At 46.1% G+C, this 17,828-nt stretch overlaps 1 protein-coding gene across 3 annotated transcripts in view; it reads right to left on the bottom strand.

Annotated features, from left to right (window-relative positions):
- The window catches only part of LOC116953189 (fibroblast growth factor receptor substrate 2), a 38,772-nt gene that overhangs the window by 6,380 nt on the left and 14,564 nt on the right, over positions 1-17,828 (bottom strand). For 2 of the 3 annotated variants that reach the window (XM_076073793.1, XM_076073790.1), the window contains exons 2-5: positions 4,010-4,088; positions 2,688-2,874; positions 1,828-1,986; positions 534-682 (exon numbers count right to left, since the gene is read on the bottom strand). In XM_076073793.1, the coding sequence (XP_075929908.1) occupies positions 534-682; positions 1,828-1,986; positions 2,688-2,874; positions 4,010-4,072 (558 nt within the window). In that variant the 5' untranslated portion in view covers positions 4,073-4,088. The remainder of the gene's footprint in view (positions 1-533; positions 683-1,827; positions 1,987-2,687; positions 2,875-4,009; positions 4,089-17,828) is intronic. The other variant, XM_032973156.2, reaches the window with a different exon arrangement.

Raw genomic sequence — 17,828 nt, 5'->3', positions numbered from 1 at the left:
AGCGTTTAAACTAATTCTCGCGGCGCTCTCTTTGCATATAGGAGGAAGTAGGCATGAGATGATTCGCCCAAACAGCGGTTCGATTAACTGTGTTGCGATCACATTCAAGAGTTTATTATTTTTGTGTCGTTTGTATTATATGTATTTGTTAATGTCTAGTTTGCACAATTTTGTTAGCTCATCGTCATCATTAGGCTATGATCTATTCACCAAGTTTCATTTGCCTAAAAGGGCAGAGCGGTGGTGCAATGGTTTTCATACGACATCACAAATCTCGACGACCAGACTCTAATCCCCAGCTACGGAACCAGTACCTACATCACCTCCTTCACCAACCCACACTGACCAGCATGGTTAAAATAAACCCCACGACTCGCACAGCATACGCATGCCATCATATAAATAAACGTATATGCGTCTTTATCATTTATGACTTGCCCACTAGCGCAAATGTAATATGACCAGACACATTTGCACTCCGAGCGACGCACCGCCCTCCGCCCTCGCGTTCGTCTCTGCGCGGGCGCCCAAACCTGCTCGTCGGGCACGATGAGGGGGTGCGTCGACTCCTCGCCCACCGAGGGGAGGCGCGCGCTGCCCACCGACGGGTGGCGACTCGACGGGTGCGACGAGCTCTCCTCGTACGACATCCGCCGCGGGTACTGCTGCCCGTAGCCCGGGGCTGGCAAGGACCACGCAATACGGGGAAACGGGACAACGGAGAGACACACGGGGGTGGGTGGGGGGGGCATAGGGAGAATGGGGAATGAGAGGAGTGACAAGAGAGATAACTGGACACCAGATGGACAAATAGGTAAACAAACGGATAAGGGATACACAGAAACAGGTGCCTGCAGGGTGGGCTGGTAGGACAAGTCTCTGCGCTGTCTATTGCTGATTTTACACCCAACAGCACGAGATTTCACTTCGTTAAAGTATTGAAAGGGGACGGACGGACGGACACATGAATCTATTGCAGGCTGGTACACTCAGTTTACAACTTCGTTCCTACCAGTAAAAGATTGACATGTACCACAAGAGAAAACAGATAAGAGACACAGGCATATAGACAGACAGATAAGGGACATGATGGTAGACAGACATTCTTATTGAAGGAAACGTGTCGTCCTGGTCAAATGAGGGAGCATAGCTAATTTCCTTTAACTGCCCAGAGTCAGCAGGTCGCGATTCCTATAGCAGATGTGTACAAGTTTACGTGGGCGTGCATACTGCGTGTCTACTGTATGTATCTATCCGTACTGGTGAGGGCGCAACTGTGTGCATGTGGTACACGTGTACACTCTGTGTGTAAATGCGAGTATGTGCATGTGTCTTTGTCTTGTGTATGGGGAGCGGTAGTGTAGCGGTAAGCACGCTGCGCTACGAACCCGGTGACCCGAGTTCGATTCCCACTCACGGCCGGCCAACACCACCGGGGAGACAAAGGCGGCCGGGCATGGTGTTGACCACCCAACCCCCTTGAGCGCCGTGGCAGCCTTCATAGGTGCTTGTTAACAGCATTTGTGCGTGTGTGCGCGCGTATTGGTGTGTGTGTGCCTGAGTGCGAGCGCGTGAGTGTGTGTGTGTGTGTGCGTGAGTGCGAGTGCGTGAGTGTGTGCGTGCGCGTACTGGTGGGCGTGCCTGAGTGCGAGCGCGTGAGTGTGTGCGTGTACTGGTGTGTGTGTGCGTGAGTGCGAGCGCGTGAGTGTGTGTGTGTGTGTGCGTGAGTGCGAGCGCGTACTGGTGTGTGTGTGCCTGAGTGCGAGCGCGTGAGTGTGTGTGTGTGTGTGCGTGAGTGCGAGCGCGTGAGTGTGTGCGTGCGCGTACTGGTGGGCGTGCGCGGCGTACGCGGCAGCTCGGACTCGGCATGCGAGTGCAGGCGGTCTCGCGTTGGCTCCTCGCGCACATTTATCCGGTTGCACTGCATGTTCTCCTGGAGCAGGTTGAACATCTCCTCGGCGCGCGCGCACTTGAACGCGAAGATGCCTGCACGTGACAACGGGGGTGGGAGGGCGAGGAGACGGGAAGAAGAGGGGATTGGTGACTGTGCAGCAAGACTTAAGTTGCTCTGTTTTTTATACAAAGTGTTTTACTCCCCCCCCCCCCAAGTGACAATTCAATTCTGCTATGAGTCTCATGTTGTAACGAGGAGAATAAATCTCAAAGCTGCTGCCTCAGCAGCTTTCCTGCTCTTTTTTCTCCTGATGACGATTGCTTGTGTTGCGATCGAAACGTAGTAGTTTTTGTAATTTTTAGTAGTTTCTTTGAACCTATCTACATCACTTTACCGAAAGACCCAAGAATATGAATTCCTGCAGTCACGAAAGCTTAAAGTCAAGACTTAACCATCACAGTTACTCATGATAGAGAACGGCCTCTAGAGGAAGATGACCTCTCAGAACTACAACCGATGTCTCTTCAGTCACCTCTAATCCACACTAGGTAATGCTGCTGCACCTTCTCACGTGTGTTGCTATACAGCTCGTCACATAGTAACACCCCAAACAAGATTTTAGTCAAGAGGAAGAAGCCAAACGAAGTGAAAGAAATTTAAGCTCGTGCTTCCCAAGACACATATTCAAGATTTCACCCACAGTCGTGCTGCTGCAGCCTCCCAAACTCCCCCTCCCCACCGGCTAGGTAGCACGAATGCTGAGACGTCGCCAAATGCCGTGGCGTGTCCTCACCTTGCCCCGTCTGGCAGCGGCGGCCACTCTCAAAGGAGAAGAGGTTCGAGTCGTAGCCGTAGCGGCGCAGGCAGGTGTACGGCCACCGCACTGCGTCCCGCTTGCGCGTGTGCAAAATTATCTCCTGGTCCGTGATCTCCATGATGCCCGACTCTAATTCATTGCCGTCGTCGTCGACGTTCTTCACCTGAAGAGTTTTGCACGGTAGGGGGAAAAGGGGCGGGGAGAGTGAGGAAGGAGCAGAGGAGAGTGGAAGAGGTACAATAATAATAACTACACGTCATGATGCTTCAACTTATATATTATTAGTGTTGTTGTGACTGGGTGCAGGAACTACTCAGAGGGTTGGGCAGGTCTTTGAGGAAGCTGGGATGGACTGCCTATAATTGAGCACTGGAGCGCAGTCCCAAACAGCAATGGTTGTAGATGCAAGCGCAACAGCCAATTGGGTGTGACGGAGCTGTGATGGGTTTAACTTGCACGTGTGGGGGAGTGGACGATCACTGGAAGAGCTACAGAATTACCAACCCTTGCTCACGATTGATGGAATTTGCATGAGTGGAGGGGAATGATTCATCACCCCAGCAAATTACTAATTGCTTGCTCACCATTGGTCGATTTTTTTCACGCTTTTCGAACCGTGCACTGAGTTATGATTTGGAGCAATTAGGTAGGCAGCCTGATGTAATGGTTTAGGGTGGAGCTGCTCTCCAATTGGCTAGCTCACCTGGTGAAAGCAAGTGGAAGTTCTGTGGTTGTCGGTGTTCTGAATAGAGGTGAGTAGTGTGCCCCAGGGCTCCAAACTGAATTTCAGAACCCGAAAGTACAACAAAGGGCATGGCAGGAAAAAAAAGTGTGCCAAACCCCTGTTAAATCTTAATTATGTTGGTGGATTGTGGGGACTTGGAAGGCTATCCAAAATCAAGGTGCCTGGGGATGGCGGAGGCAACCTTACCTCAAAGTATGCGGAGTTCGGGAATGTTCCAGGGGTAGGCGTGAGTTTGTCCGCGCTAGGTTGCAATTTATCGTGAGTTTTTTGGTAGAGCCACACACAGCTCATATGTGCATGGATACGTGCACAAATGATCTTGCTGACCAAATAGCACAACTGATGCCGGCAATGGATACTAACGACACAGATGTGAGCATCATTCTTGCCCCCACATTTGTTTGTTGGAGGGAGGCTCTGCCTCGAACTGCCCAAGCACTCCTTTCTGGAGCCTCTTTCACAGGGGCCGGCCGATCTTGACGCCGCCGGTACCAGCGGTTGGAAAACCACCACTCTCCCACGCACACGCGTGCACTCACACGCAAGCTCTCACCTTAAACTTAGTGGGGTGGTTGTCTGGTTCATCCCTCTCAGCACAGCTGCTGCAGCTTCCCATAGCTCCAACATGACAACTGGCAGAGGGAGGAGAGAAGCGGCAAGCAGTTCAGCACGACGCTCTGCTGAAAAAGGTTCCCGATGCACCTGCAGCAAACGCCAGCAGCGCCATATATACACCAACATCCATGCCCAGGCGATTATAACATGAGTAAGATGGTTCGTGTGCTGTGCTCAGAACCCGTCAACCTGCGTCCGATTCCCGGGCACGACCATACATCACCCAAAGCCTGACCAGCAGGGTGAAGTATGGCCAAACAACATCCATGACTGACACAGCATGTAGAAGCATTTATCCAACAGTGCATTGACAAAGGGGTGTACATTACTTGTTGACCTTTGGGAGGCCCAGGTGTGATTTAGACATAATTCACCACTGATGTTAGCTGTGGCCAGGAATCAAACGTAGGTGGCTGGATTCACTGCACAATGCGCTACCACTCTAAAACCGACACAAACGCACTACGCGCACTCTTCAAAAGACCACTGATGCGGGTGACATCTACAGTACCGCGTTGGTTTTTGCAGTTGTACTGTGCTTGGTTCGGCATTAGCAAGTTCCCAGCACGTGCAGCAAAACTTCAGACATTGTGCCCGAACAACACAACCTGAAAACACATAGGAGGGCTCGACAGTGCCCCCGTGGTCTTTCCCTGAGACCCTTGTCTGGATTTCATCTCTGTGCCCTCCTTGTGTGCAGACAGGGGAGCCCTGGCCAAGCAGCCAGAGCCTCACAGGCACGTGAACGTCGTGGCTCAACTTTACCTAGTGGCTCTGCTTTCACCTGACTCAGTGTATTTTCGCTATAAGAGGTTTGCTTTTATTGTTATTGAACAATTTTAATATGCAACCTTTTCTTTGCTCCGACTTGCCCAAAACGCTGCCAAGGGATGCCATTTTGACATTTAATTAACCTACTCGATGAGTGATGGGTGTGGTGACGAGCTCCTGTGATCCAGCGCTTTGGGAGGCAATGGTTGGTGAATCACACACATTTGGGACCCACAAACCCAATGGGCCATACGGTGACCAGGAGGTAGTCGGGCAAGCTCATTTTAGTGTTATCTTGTCATGAATGGGCTCTCTCCTGGTACTCCAGATTCTTCACAAGATAAACTCTCATTCATGCAATTTCCTAAATATCCCATTGCAGGACTCAACGAGGCTTTCCTGGTTATACCACGTGATTGTTACATCGCGTAATTTAGACAGTGTTGCTTCTGATGCTGATGAGGCAGTGACATGTTTATTCCCGGAACGAGTCTCCTTAAGGTAAACACTATAGGCAAATTTCGTATCTGACATCAAACAATCAATAATCCAACCATTCACTTCCCCTTCTCCACTGAGTAGCGTTATTTTAGAAGTGAAAGAAAACGTTTATTGGCGAGTCGGATGTCCCTTGCATTGACCAATCAATGGGCACTAGGTGGCGCACGACTCACTGTGATGGCTCCTGCATGTGACAAATGGAAGTGGAATATAATTGGGAGACGAAACGAAAGCTGAGAATGCAATCTACTTTAGGGGCGTGGAGTCCTTGGCACCGCAAACAAAACCTAAGGCAACACAATACAAATAAATATATTGAAATTCTTGCACAAATTAACGTGTATTGCATGCCACTAATAGTACTGATTTCAAGCGGAATACATCTTAACGAAGAGATTAAGGTATTTTGAGGGCAAGGCACATGAATAGACCGCTTAGAATAAGTCTTAGATTACTAGAAGACTTCTTCCTGGTTAAGCAATAGGCTGCAGAGAAACACATCTACGTCTCTATAAGAAGAATATTAATGAGTACGTCAGTCGGTCACTCACAGCACTTTGGAAATATTTTGTTCACAACGAGAACGAGGTCTCATTTTTAGTGTAAGGAGCTAGGCCCCAAATGGTGTTGATCAGCTCAGTATGATCTATACCCTTTGATGTAAGTAAAATAAACCCAAGACAAAATACTTTCACTATTCTCATCGCAATGAGCATTGTGTCAGACCTCATGTACAAAGAGACCGGGTGGTGGAGGGCAAAGCATATAATGAGGCTACAGGTGATAGGGTTCTGCGCAGTTTTGTTCACGACTCGTAGTTGAGAAATAAACAAAACTTAATTCCTTCCATAGCAGACTGTCATCACCACAGGCTGCACACCTCTACCATAGCAGTTTATATTTCCGTCAAGAAACAGAGGAATGCCAGAGAGAAGAGTTGAGGGGCTAGAGATCCGGGGGCCGCAGCATCCAAAATAATAAGCAGCCATTTTTGTAAGAATTTGGAAGGGAAAAAAACCCTTCAATATTTCAAGAACTGCAATGCATGTGAATTACAAGACAGTGGTTCTTAATTTTAAAAAGCCTCACCAAGCAATATTTAAAGAGCCGAATGCGGCTCCGTGGTCCTAAGGTTGCTGACACCCTGGGCTAGGTGGTGGTGTGGCGCTGGCCGTTGCCATGGGGCGCACAGCCCGGCTCGGCCTGCTCAGCTCTGTTCGTGCTGTTGACGGTGCCGCTTGCCGCTTGCGCCCCGCTCTTTAAACATTAACTTGCGGGACAATCCTTACCACCCCCATTCACCTCTAGCCATCGCAAACAAAAAAAAACCACATACACACACACACTGGGTCGTCCTCCTCTCTCACCAGCCTGTGTGTGTGTTTGTTTGATGTTTTACATTTCGGTTGTGCACGCTAATGTGTTTTTTTCTCCCACTTCATTATAACGTGTCATCAATCCCATAGTAACCAGACACCTCAAAAATATTTTTTATTTCAAGTGGTGTAAAATAAAGCCTATAAACCCATAAATTTCGATTTAAAGCTTTCGTGACTGCAAGGATTCATCTTCTTTGGTTCTTTCGGTAAAGTCACGTAGAATGAGAATAAAATAATAAATTGATAAAATAAAATAACACAATAATATTCTCACTATAAACCCATTCATCTACAATTCCGAGTCCTACAGAGATTAACAAGTCTCCATTTAAAAAGGGATAAAGAACCTCAATGAACGATTATAACGTGCGGCCCAAATAAGTCCACTGCTAGATGAAAATATCCTTTCGTCATGGAGGGGTTTTATGACCGTACTTCACCACGCTGGATTAAGTGTGGGTTTGTGAAGAGAGAGAAGTGCGCTTGGCTAGTTCAGATATCTCTTTAGCCACTTATGTTTGCCGTGGCCAGGAATCGAACACGGGTCGCTGGGTTCACAGTGAAACGCACACACCATTGCACTACCACTCCACCCCAATGATCTCTTGCTCTGGTCTAAATAAATTACAATTTAGTCACCAATAAGAACCATATTTGTTAGGGTTATAAAAAAACAATCGTAATGGCATCTTAATCGGCTCTTTGCTAGTTTCAATAATGGAAATATATTTCAAAACAATAACTGCCTTTTACCCAACTATGGTTAAACACAATATATTTGTAAAATAAAGGAAGAGAATTCAAGGTTGCCCAAACAAGACTATGAAGTTTCAATTAAAAAAAACATCACAGTCATGGGTGTCATTATGATACTTGTGATGTCAACGTAATATCACTCATACATTTCAATGTCAATGCAGTAGCACCACAATAACAGGGCATCTGCCAATGATTTTAATGTTTTTGTTTCTTAAAGCTTAACTCATGGTCCGACCACTCTGCACACACTGCCAAGCTACTGGACGTATCTGAAAGATAAAGAGCTGTTTGTATTTTGGATTGCGTATTGTTAGAATTCTCATTGGGACTTACCTGCTTTAAATAAAGAAAATCTTATCTAAATATCCACTTAACAGTTCTCTGCACTGTGTGCATTTCAAACCATTTTGAAGCCCCATTTCAATGAGCTTTACTTACCTAACACTTCATTAAAAAGTTAGTCGTTTTCTTTAACATACGGTGGTGCATGGCTCGTTGTGAGAGCTGTGAATGGAAATGTTTTCATCTTATGACTTCTTGTTACCACCAATGGCACATTTAGATTTTCATGGTGAGATTTCTTGAAACAAGGTAGAAGAGCAGGCTGGCACAAGACTACACTCCTTCGAATATGACCTTATTTTGGCTCGTAAAGTATTGAACACTGCTACTAAAAGCCAAGATGAAACTAAATAAATAAGCATCCAGGTACTGGCACGCTCTAGTGACTTCACTGTGGCCCTGTGTTGTGTTTTTTACAGGTCCATCACGATGTGCAGTGCACACTGGGAAAAAGCACTCCTGCTACTGCAATGTGCAATGCATGCTGGGAACCGGCATTCCAGCTAAAGTATGTCACTCAACCACTATAGCTACATTTCCATATGCAGTGCATGATAGGAGTTTTCAATGCAGTTACATCCCTACTCGTGGTACATTCTAGGTGGCCAAATAAGTCACACGCTACAGAATGTCAGAGTTTGGTCCAGGATCTGAAACGCTTCGCTGTGATTTCAGAGGGGAATAACAAAGTGTTTTTAATATATAGTTAAAACATATCATTGCTGTATTTCTGCAAATTAGTATTGTTTCTGGTTAACTAAATAAGAGTTCCCAATTGTCATTTGAGTTGTGTCTTCCTTTAATAAGGGAGACTGAAGAAAAGCAAATCACCCCAAAGTTTTCGTCCAAACCATGAGTAGGCAACCTGTGGCTTCAGAGACGCGTGCGGCTCTGTACGGACTGCTTCGCGACGTAATGTATGTACGTGCATATGTATCCACATGCACATTGAGTTGTGTACCGAATTCGAAAAAAATGGGCCTTCTTGTTATTTTGGTTGCCGACCCCTGGTCCAGACTCACAAGGAACATGGTGTGTGGCAGCCGTCTGGTCTGGCTCTGCAGATCTATGCTGTTTGCAGGCACTGTCAACGTCGACGGGCTCATAACTCAGTAACAAGTGACCCGACCCTCGGGATATCAACATTCCACCGAGTTTCAATTGTCAGAAAAAAATCTAGAGCATTAAATTAAATCCCTACTGCAACATTACTCTTTTTTTCATGTAAAAACGCTGCCTGTTTGTTCCCCGATTGCCAGCCGTGCCTTTGTGGGTTCATTCGCAAAATGGAAGCAAATATGATTTCTCATGATGATATCTGGGACATTTTGAAGGATAATTCCCTGTTGAACATGGCCCATATTTAGTGCTTGATATATTTTGGGTGTGGCCACTTGCAATCCAAAGCTTTTGAGTTGGGATTGGTGGATCGCACAAAGAGCCTCGTGTGCTATGAGACTCCAAACCAACTGCGATATCATGAAGGGGCCAGGAGTTGGCAGTACACAGCAAATGAGCTGCAGTACTGCCTATCTGGACAGACTTGACTGTTATCCCCCCTCGTGTGCGTGGGCATTTTCTGAGTACTCCAGTTTCCTCCCACACACACAAAAAACTCAGTAAGGACTTGGCTGAACATTCCAATGCAGGCTTTTCTGGATAAACAAAGGACATTATTATTATATTCACCACTGAACCTTCACCCTACCACCCTTATAGGGGTGTAATTTTAGAAATAATGAGCGTGGAGAGTTAATATTTACGGGCACTTACTAAATCGCTCCCGACTACACCCAACGGAACATCAAAACAAGCTCTGGACAGTACAGTCAGGACAACCAACAGTCTATTAGTGCCAAAGTGTCTCTACGCTCAAACGAACATTGGAACGGCATTAATCTCTGTTGCTGGCCCCAATTCCGTCATGGAAATTCCACATTTCCATGACGCCAGTCAGCCTCCTAAATGGAGTGGTAGTGTTGACTACCACAATGATACTTATTTTAACAATTCCCCACAGGTCGATCTTATTCAACTGGGATTGGAAATTGTACCTTGCAAGCAGCGAGTCAAGTTTATAAGCCAGTGTCACCCAGCTGGAGAGTCGAATAAACATTATGTATAATGCATACACACACCTTTTGAAATGTACACCATCTGTAAAATATGCATATGAAGAAGTATTGACACCGATCCTTAACTCAACAGACTGCTCACAAAAGTACTGCTAGTGAGCCACGATGGGAGGTGACGTGACACACCTGGGTTCTCCGCCACCACATGCTCCTGCTGAACACACTTTCCACCTCACCAGATGATGCCCATTACCCGTCACGTAACAATTCATCCATTAAAAAAAAACTGAGCGAAAGGGAACGTGCATCCAAACACGTACAAGACCAATTCTTTCAATTTGTGCAAATGTGTGCATTTGTTCCTTTCATCCAAAAGTTGGACTTGAGTGAGATTATACAAATGACGTTGTACACATGAGAGAGACCTATGGAGAGATATTATGAAATCAGAACGAATTCAACCGGAGTCACAAAGGAAACGGTACAAACGTGACAGCTAATAGAAACATGTGCTAAAGCAGTCACAACGTTTGACGGAAAAAAACGACAGCACAAATGAGACCAATAAAAATAGATTATTGAATTAAATCATGACAATTAGTCGAATTTCAGTGAGAGAATCGATTCAAATGTGTATTTATTAAAGGGCTCAGCCAACTGCTGCTGGAGATAAATCAACTACCCTGGGTCGCAAGAGATATCCAGGCGGTGACTGTGGCGTAACACAGTAGGGGACCTCACAATCCAGGTTGGCGAAAGCCGAACGGCATTTTTATTTATGTATTTATACCACCCCCTTCCCCTATGTTTAGAAAACACCCCGCTTCTGCGGTTGAACGACAAAGTTTACATAAATAAATCGGATGAATATGCACATTCACTGGCGTTTCACCAAGCCACGCTTAGAAAATGTAAAAAAAAAAAATTAGAAATGGCTAGCTCGAGAAAATAACGTCAGGGGAGCTAATACAAAAGAGCCTTCCGCATTTAAGGAATGAGACTCTGTGGCTTGTGGAGCGATGTTCACCGACTATTCAATTACCCTAATGGAGCAATGATTTAATTGGTGGATAGTGATGGACGGCAAAATCATTGGCAATTTTTTTTGTTAACAATAATAATTATTTAATTCTGATTTCCCACACGCGCTACCTGCATTCGTAATGACGTTGCTGCATTAGGTAATTGAATACAGTGTGATGTTTGTTTCCATCAAAAAAGCCCAGTTCTATAGAGAGCTATTTGTATCTTAACGGATCCTCAGCTGGTCAAGGAAAGTCTGCATTCTTGCATCAGGGACTCGTCTCTTTTAAAGGGTACCACAGTCTTGACAGCAGCTAATGCTGTGCAGACATGCAGTCTCAGCAGCTGGTGTTCATTTTACAGGCAATGAAAGGATGAGGAAGATGATAATGGGGGGTGGACATTTAAAGATGCACGGATTCATGTTACAATCCACTTCTTAACCTCGCTATTCACTCAGTGACTAGTGCACGTGAGAATAATAATTTTTTATTCATGTATTGGCTTAGGGAGGCTTTCATCCACCAGAAGATTGATAATAGCTGATAATATGTAATAGTCATGCGAATGCTGCAGCCACTAGAGGTGTTATACTCCCATAGTAAAACAATTTATTATTGAATCAAATTGTGAACCTGGACCATGACGATTTGTTGGTTAACAGTTACGTGTCAACCATAAAAAGCGACTGAACTCATGACCGCCCGCTTGGTAACCTATTGCGGTAACTCTCGTGGAAGAAGACGACAGTAAAACTCCAGCTAGCCAGACTAACTGGGGGAAGCCCTTGGTCAGACTAGCTGAAAAGTCCGGCTTTCTACGATTTAAATTAAACCGCATGTTATAGAAGAAAATACAGGTTCTCGCGTTTTCGCTCTAACGCGCTTCTCCCATTAGCAAACACTTTTCGCATACCGTGGAACACACGGCCGCTACAACGCGGAAGGAGCCTGTCATAACGCGCGGTCTACAACGAACTGCTTTCTTGAAGATGCGCGACTGTACGGTATGATACAGTGCGCGGAATGATACAGAAACGCGGCGGCTTACCATCAGTTATTTGTCCCGCGATCTTACTGTGTGTGCGTACAACGTATTCCGCCAAACTTTATTACTTGTGGGGAAATCAGTTTCGCATAACGCGGTACTTTTCAGCAACACATCTATCGCGTTAAACGAGGACTAGGTAGTAAGTAACGCACTATATTGGTGTGCAGTGCGTGTACTATTATACACCAAACAATACAAAATACTTCAGGTACAGGTGTGGTGTGCGCTATGCTGTACAGTAATGTCCATCTGTCCGAGGTGCACCACATCCCCACATCTCCCACCCCTCTGCTCCCATACCTCACCACTAATCCATTGCAGCAGGTACAATTAATACGTAATTACAGTTTAAACAACACCAAGTGTAACAAGTTATCGTGCATTACATTATACATTGTACATAACATATTCTCAACGATATAGCAAGTTATGTTATTTACTATGTTCTTGCATTTAAAATATTAAAGATTTGTATTATTATTAGCCGACATTGGTGCAGCTAAATATGAAATCCGACTATTCGAAGCTCGGCTAGCCAGGGTTTAACTGTACATATAAGTGCTTGCCATCTAAGCATTTAGAATCTACAATGGAAGCAAAATATTAGTTGAAACAACAGACTTACCGTATATGACGTATCATTAACGTACAAATATATTTGGGATCTTTATGTAACTAGCTATTTACTGTGCTGTCAGGTGGCAGTACAGCAAGTGGGTTCAAGACCCGTATTGCCTGGAGCTTGAGGTGTAATCCCCTTCCATATAGAATGGATTTTCTCCCAAGCACTACATACAGTTCCTCTAAGATGCAAAACAATCAAATAAAAATAACTGATCAAACATCCCAACGCAAGGATCCTCCTGCAAAAATACGTGTTGAGACTCAGCAAGGCTCTATCTGGATAAAAGTAGGTAGTGGCTACACATTCATAACTGCAAACGTGACTGGGTGGCGCTGCAGTGAGATCACCCATCTCAAAATCGTAACTCTGAGTAAAAGTCTTAGTCGGAGGATGCACTCAGCCGGACATCACTCCAGGTTCATAAGTACGCACTTTATGGGAAGCCAACAACATTCTTAATCCTATGGAAAGATGGTGGCCTCCTGTATCCAGGATGGCTTTCCCGGCCAAATAACTATTGCTGTTATTATAGCAGTTATAACGAGCATAAACACACGGTTGTGGTGTGGCTGATCTCCCAGCAGGGTCTCTGTGTAACTCCCCCAACCCTGCATCACGAATAACGACATCGGGTAGGGGGCGGGTGAGCGGCCACAAGGCAGCCAGAGAACAGCGCATGCTGCCCGAGATCTCTCGGCCAAAGCCGAACAAGGCAGCGTCGCATTGCTGGCACTGGCTTAAAAATATATAAATTCAACACTTGATTGCAAAAAAAAAATGTTAAATGAAAGACCGCAAGTGTTCCACGCGCTGGCCGGTTGACTGAGGCCCTTTGTGCACCGCCGGCCGTGGGGCTGGCAGCCTCCCGGGCGCGTCCAGGCAGCAGCTCCCCCGCCCCCCCCCCCCCAAGTAATTGTCACCCTTGTGAGCGAGTAGTTCAGCTGGCAACGCACCCAGCCATTAGGGGCTTAATCAACCTGTGTTAGGCCTTGAGTAAGGCCTGTATTAGGGCTTTGTGCCTGTGCATTAGCAGGCAGGTGGTTGTTTGTGGATGCGCATCATAGTGTGTAGCACTGGGCAGGGTGAGGGGAGAGGTAAAGCGATAGCGAGTGTGGTAGACTCGCGTTGCGGGCCACGGGAGAAAGCGACTGGTGTTGATTGCAAGGCACACACGGCCACCCGCACACACGCGCAACACAGGCGGGTTTCACAGTTAGCGCTCACAAGGGCAGGAGGCAGCCAACTCTGCATTTACAACTTCGTTTTTCTGCCACCCACTCTAACCGCCAGCCCACCCGCCCATCCGCCCGCTCACCACCCTCCCTCCACCACCAACACACATTGCATCCTTTCATAGCCTCTGGTAAATTTATTTTATTAAGTGAGTGCGTGTGCGCTAGTGTGCTTTTTTTCCACTGCAAGCGGTGGCGGGGTCATGTAAATCCCTAGGCTGCAGGGAGGGGCGGGCATGCGAGGGTGGGGTAACTCCCTCGCGGAATCCGCTACGCGGACGAGAGGGCCCGGCATGGGTTGAAAAGCGAGCCCCGGCTTTAGTCCCATGCGAGACTCAATTTCTCGACCATTCGTGCCCTCCGCTAAGGCACAGCCCAAGAGTTAATACCAACCTTCCTGGGCAGCAGGCGCATTAAATGCTCGAACAAAAACTCTTACGTCACGTCACCCGTACCCCGCTGCTACACACAGCACCCAACGTTACAGTACTGCCGTTTTTTTAGCCAGTCTCCATACTGAAGGGATGGATAGACTGACGCTCATCTCAACTGGTGGTGGAAAGTCAGGATTGCCATAATGGGGGAAAATCTTTCCGCGTACAATTCACTGCGGACAGCACCAAATGAAAGTCATATTCTTATGCCCGGTGTGATGAACCGTTTGTGATTAGCATGATCTAACCAAAGTGCTATCCGGCCAGCCACATCTGTATAAAAGAGCAGTAAAAATAACAACTTAAATGCTTACGCATTGCACAGAGACATGAAAGAGAGTAAAATGAGGGCATCATTGCATGTTTCTCTTTCCAAGCTTACGACTCGCTAAAATGTCTTGTTTGGCACTTGGAGATTTGCACCTCGCCACTCAAGTCGAGTTATCCTGAATAAAGAATAGCTTGACATAGGTGGCTTGCATAGACCTGTGGCTCTCAAACACAATGACTGAGAAGCCAATGCTTCTTAATTTTTTAGATCCATAATGGGTGAACAAAAATCTTCATCTTGATATAGGTCGATAATATGGCTTAATGAAGTGGTGTTATTTCATTACATTGTCCCCTTTAAGTGCAATATCTTCAGCACATCACCAACATCACAGGGAAGAACAATTTTTCTAGGGCCTCAAAGCACTCTTTGACAGTACACATTGCTTCATAGTCACTCGAAAATCACTTTCCCCCGTGGCTAAATCTTTAGCTGTGAAGACATGTGGAAGACACTGGGAACAAGGTCTGGTGAGCATGGGTTTTCTCTGGATGTCTCGAGATCAGATTTTTCTAGACTGATCATTGCTATTAAGGTAAACCTATTAAGGTAAACCTTAATAGAAAAATGTACTCAGCTTAACATTCATCACTATCAGACCACGGATTTTTAATCCCTCTTCATATATTGTAATTATGCTTTAAATACCGAAAGAGCAGTGTTACCATGAATGTTGCGTGACATCACATTCTTAACCACCAATTTGTTTCCCCTCATTTTGTGAGCACTTGATATACAACAATTATATTTCAACCGTTATCAGTACAGTCGATCATGTTTCTGGCAATAACTAGCCATTATTAGCAGTGCTTTGATGCCGTGTTTAAAACACTAAGCCTTTAATTACAAAGCCCACCGAGTCAGACAACCAAAACAACAACGTCTAAGTAAAATGCAACAGATTGCAATAACGTCTCTACAATAGTAACTTTTGTGGTAGTGCAGGCTTGTGATCCAGCACTGGATGGATCATGCAGATTTGTCAAAGTCCAATACCTGTTGGGCTGCGAGGTGGCCAGGATAGGATAGAACAGCAAGTGGGTTCATTAAGTCATCTGCGGGGACCTTTGAATGTTGTATGCAGGGTGGGTTTTCCCAGGTATCCCAGTTTCCTCCCACAGGCAAGACTTCTTAAAATAGAAATGGACAAACATCCCAATGCAGGACTCTACAGGGAAAAAACGAAACAGTGAGGTTTTTTTCTACGTAAACAAATTACATTCTTCTTACTCCCATTTGTAAACGTTCTATGCTTTTCATTGCCGTGTCGGAGAAAATAAAATAATAAACAAGAAAGAGAAAGTGAGACGGCACAAAGCATGTGCTTGCCTTAAGTTAAGGAACAGCACAGACACGTTGCAAGTTAAGTGGAGAGTCTGTGCAGTGCAGGTAGCACTGGCCGCAGGCTAGGACCTGGCAAAGCTCAAATCAGTGACTGACATTCTCCACAACCTCTCACCCTGCCGGGCCCTCGCGCGTGCTGCTGAATTTCGGGAGCCGTGCAGGCTGTAGTGGTGGTGGGAGGTGGTAGGTGAGGTGGTGGGTGGAGGGGGTGAGGAAAGCAACAGCAGAAGCAGTGGGAGGAGCCCGAGGATTCCAAAAAACTCAACTGTGCTGAAAGACACAGCCCCTCGCCAGTTTCTCTCTGCCCAAAAGCAACAGCAAGCCGTCGGTCAGAGAGGCTATGCAGAGGGGGCTAGTAGTGGCGGCGGCAGCGGTGGGGAGCAGTGGGTGCCCTCAACGGCTCCTCCTCCTTGCCCACACGAGGGCAGAACAGTCTCGACGTGGCACATTTTCCAGCGTGCCATGGCGCTTTCGCTTGCTCAGTCGTTGGGCCTGGTGCCCGGGTTTGCTGAAGCCCTTGCACCGGCCAAATTTCACCCCCAAATTAATTTTCCAAACTTTTTTCCCCAAGATCGACACATTCCTGAGCGTTCCAGCCAATGGGTGCGTCTCACGCTCTGTTTTAACCGGCTTCTCAACATGTCATCGCATTAATGCAGGATTAGTCAGTGGCATTTCGCCATTTGGAAATACGCACGCCAGCCGACAAAGTGTCCCTCTCCGCGGGTCTACCTTTAATGCCATTATACTTTGTCACAATAAAAAACCCATCTGAAAGAGCATCAATCATCTACGCCAACTAAGGACCGAAAATATTTAGTCTCGAGTGTAGAAGGCCACCATAAATCTTAAAAAATTCAGCAGAAACATTATTTTATTAAAAAAATTTAAGAAACAAAAAAACCCCTTTTTCAAGTGAGAGATTAAGGCGCACACAAAAACCCAACAAACCGCAGAAGGCCCACCTCAGATTACGGGACGTCCCTGCCTCAATAGAAGCACGCCGCCCCGCATCCACACACCCATCCCCCTCGCCAGCTCCACACCGCCGCACACAGCACGGCCATGAAAAGGCCACACTGTCGGCGTTGGTTAGGCACCCATGCTGTGCGTGTCCCGCCTAATTAGGCCCCGCCGAGTGGGGATATTCCACTGTACGGCCACGTTAACTCCGGTTTGCCACCGCTCGTCTATTGTTCGTATTGGCAGCGGTAGATAAACGTCTCTCAGTTGTTTTTTTTTGTTACTCCCAATTATATTCCAATTGCGCTATCATCGCCGTGATGTCTTGATAGAAGACATTCGCCCTTGGTACTCTCACAGCAAACCGGGGGACATCACCTTGTGTTTAGAAAATGGCCCTGTAAGACTTCATTAAGTCTATTATCGGTCGTATGGACACTTTTATAAGCCCTCCAAAGAGTATTCGTTTGTTGCTCATCCGACAAACTGAGTTTTAATTCACAAAACTGGAATAAGCCTAATTAAGTGACAAACCAAGTCAACTGTGATCGTTTATGTACGCTCATTGGTGAATTGGCTAAAACCAGCAATGCGCTACACTTGAAAAATCAGTTTAATCACAGGCAGCTGAAACTTGGGATTCAAACCCAAAACCTCAGCAGTGCCAACTTGGTGTCTCTGATATGGTATTAAGACTTGTTTTTCAAAGCCCACACCGCACAGAATGTTTACTAAACTTGAGTAATCATTTTATGATTACAATAACTACTCATGGATTTCTTGCAAACTCACAATTAATCTAATTACTCATGTAACTGTCACAGTACCAGTTCTGAGTATAACACGCAATACTGACACGTTACAATGCAAGCAATGCAACAGAATGTAATGCAATAGAATGTCAATATATTCCTAAATACATTGAGAC

The sequence above is a fragment of the Petromyzon marinus genome, chromosome 3, assembly GCF_048934315.1.
Source record: "Petromyzon marinus isolate PM22_M1 ecotype Great Lakes invasive population chromosome 3, UKy_Petmar_22M1.pri1.0, whole genome shotgun sequence".
In the NCBI taxonomy this organism is placed as follows: domain Eukaryota; kingdom Metazoa; phylum Chordata; class Hyperoartia; order Petromyzontiformes; family Petromyzontidae; genus Petromyzon; species Petromyzon marinus.
The sequence above is the reverse complement of the archived record's forward strand: the minus strand, read 5'-3'. Positions and strand labels throughout refer to the sequence as shown.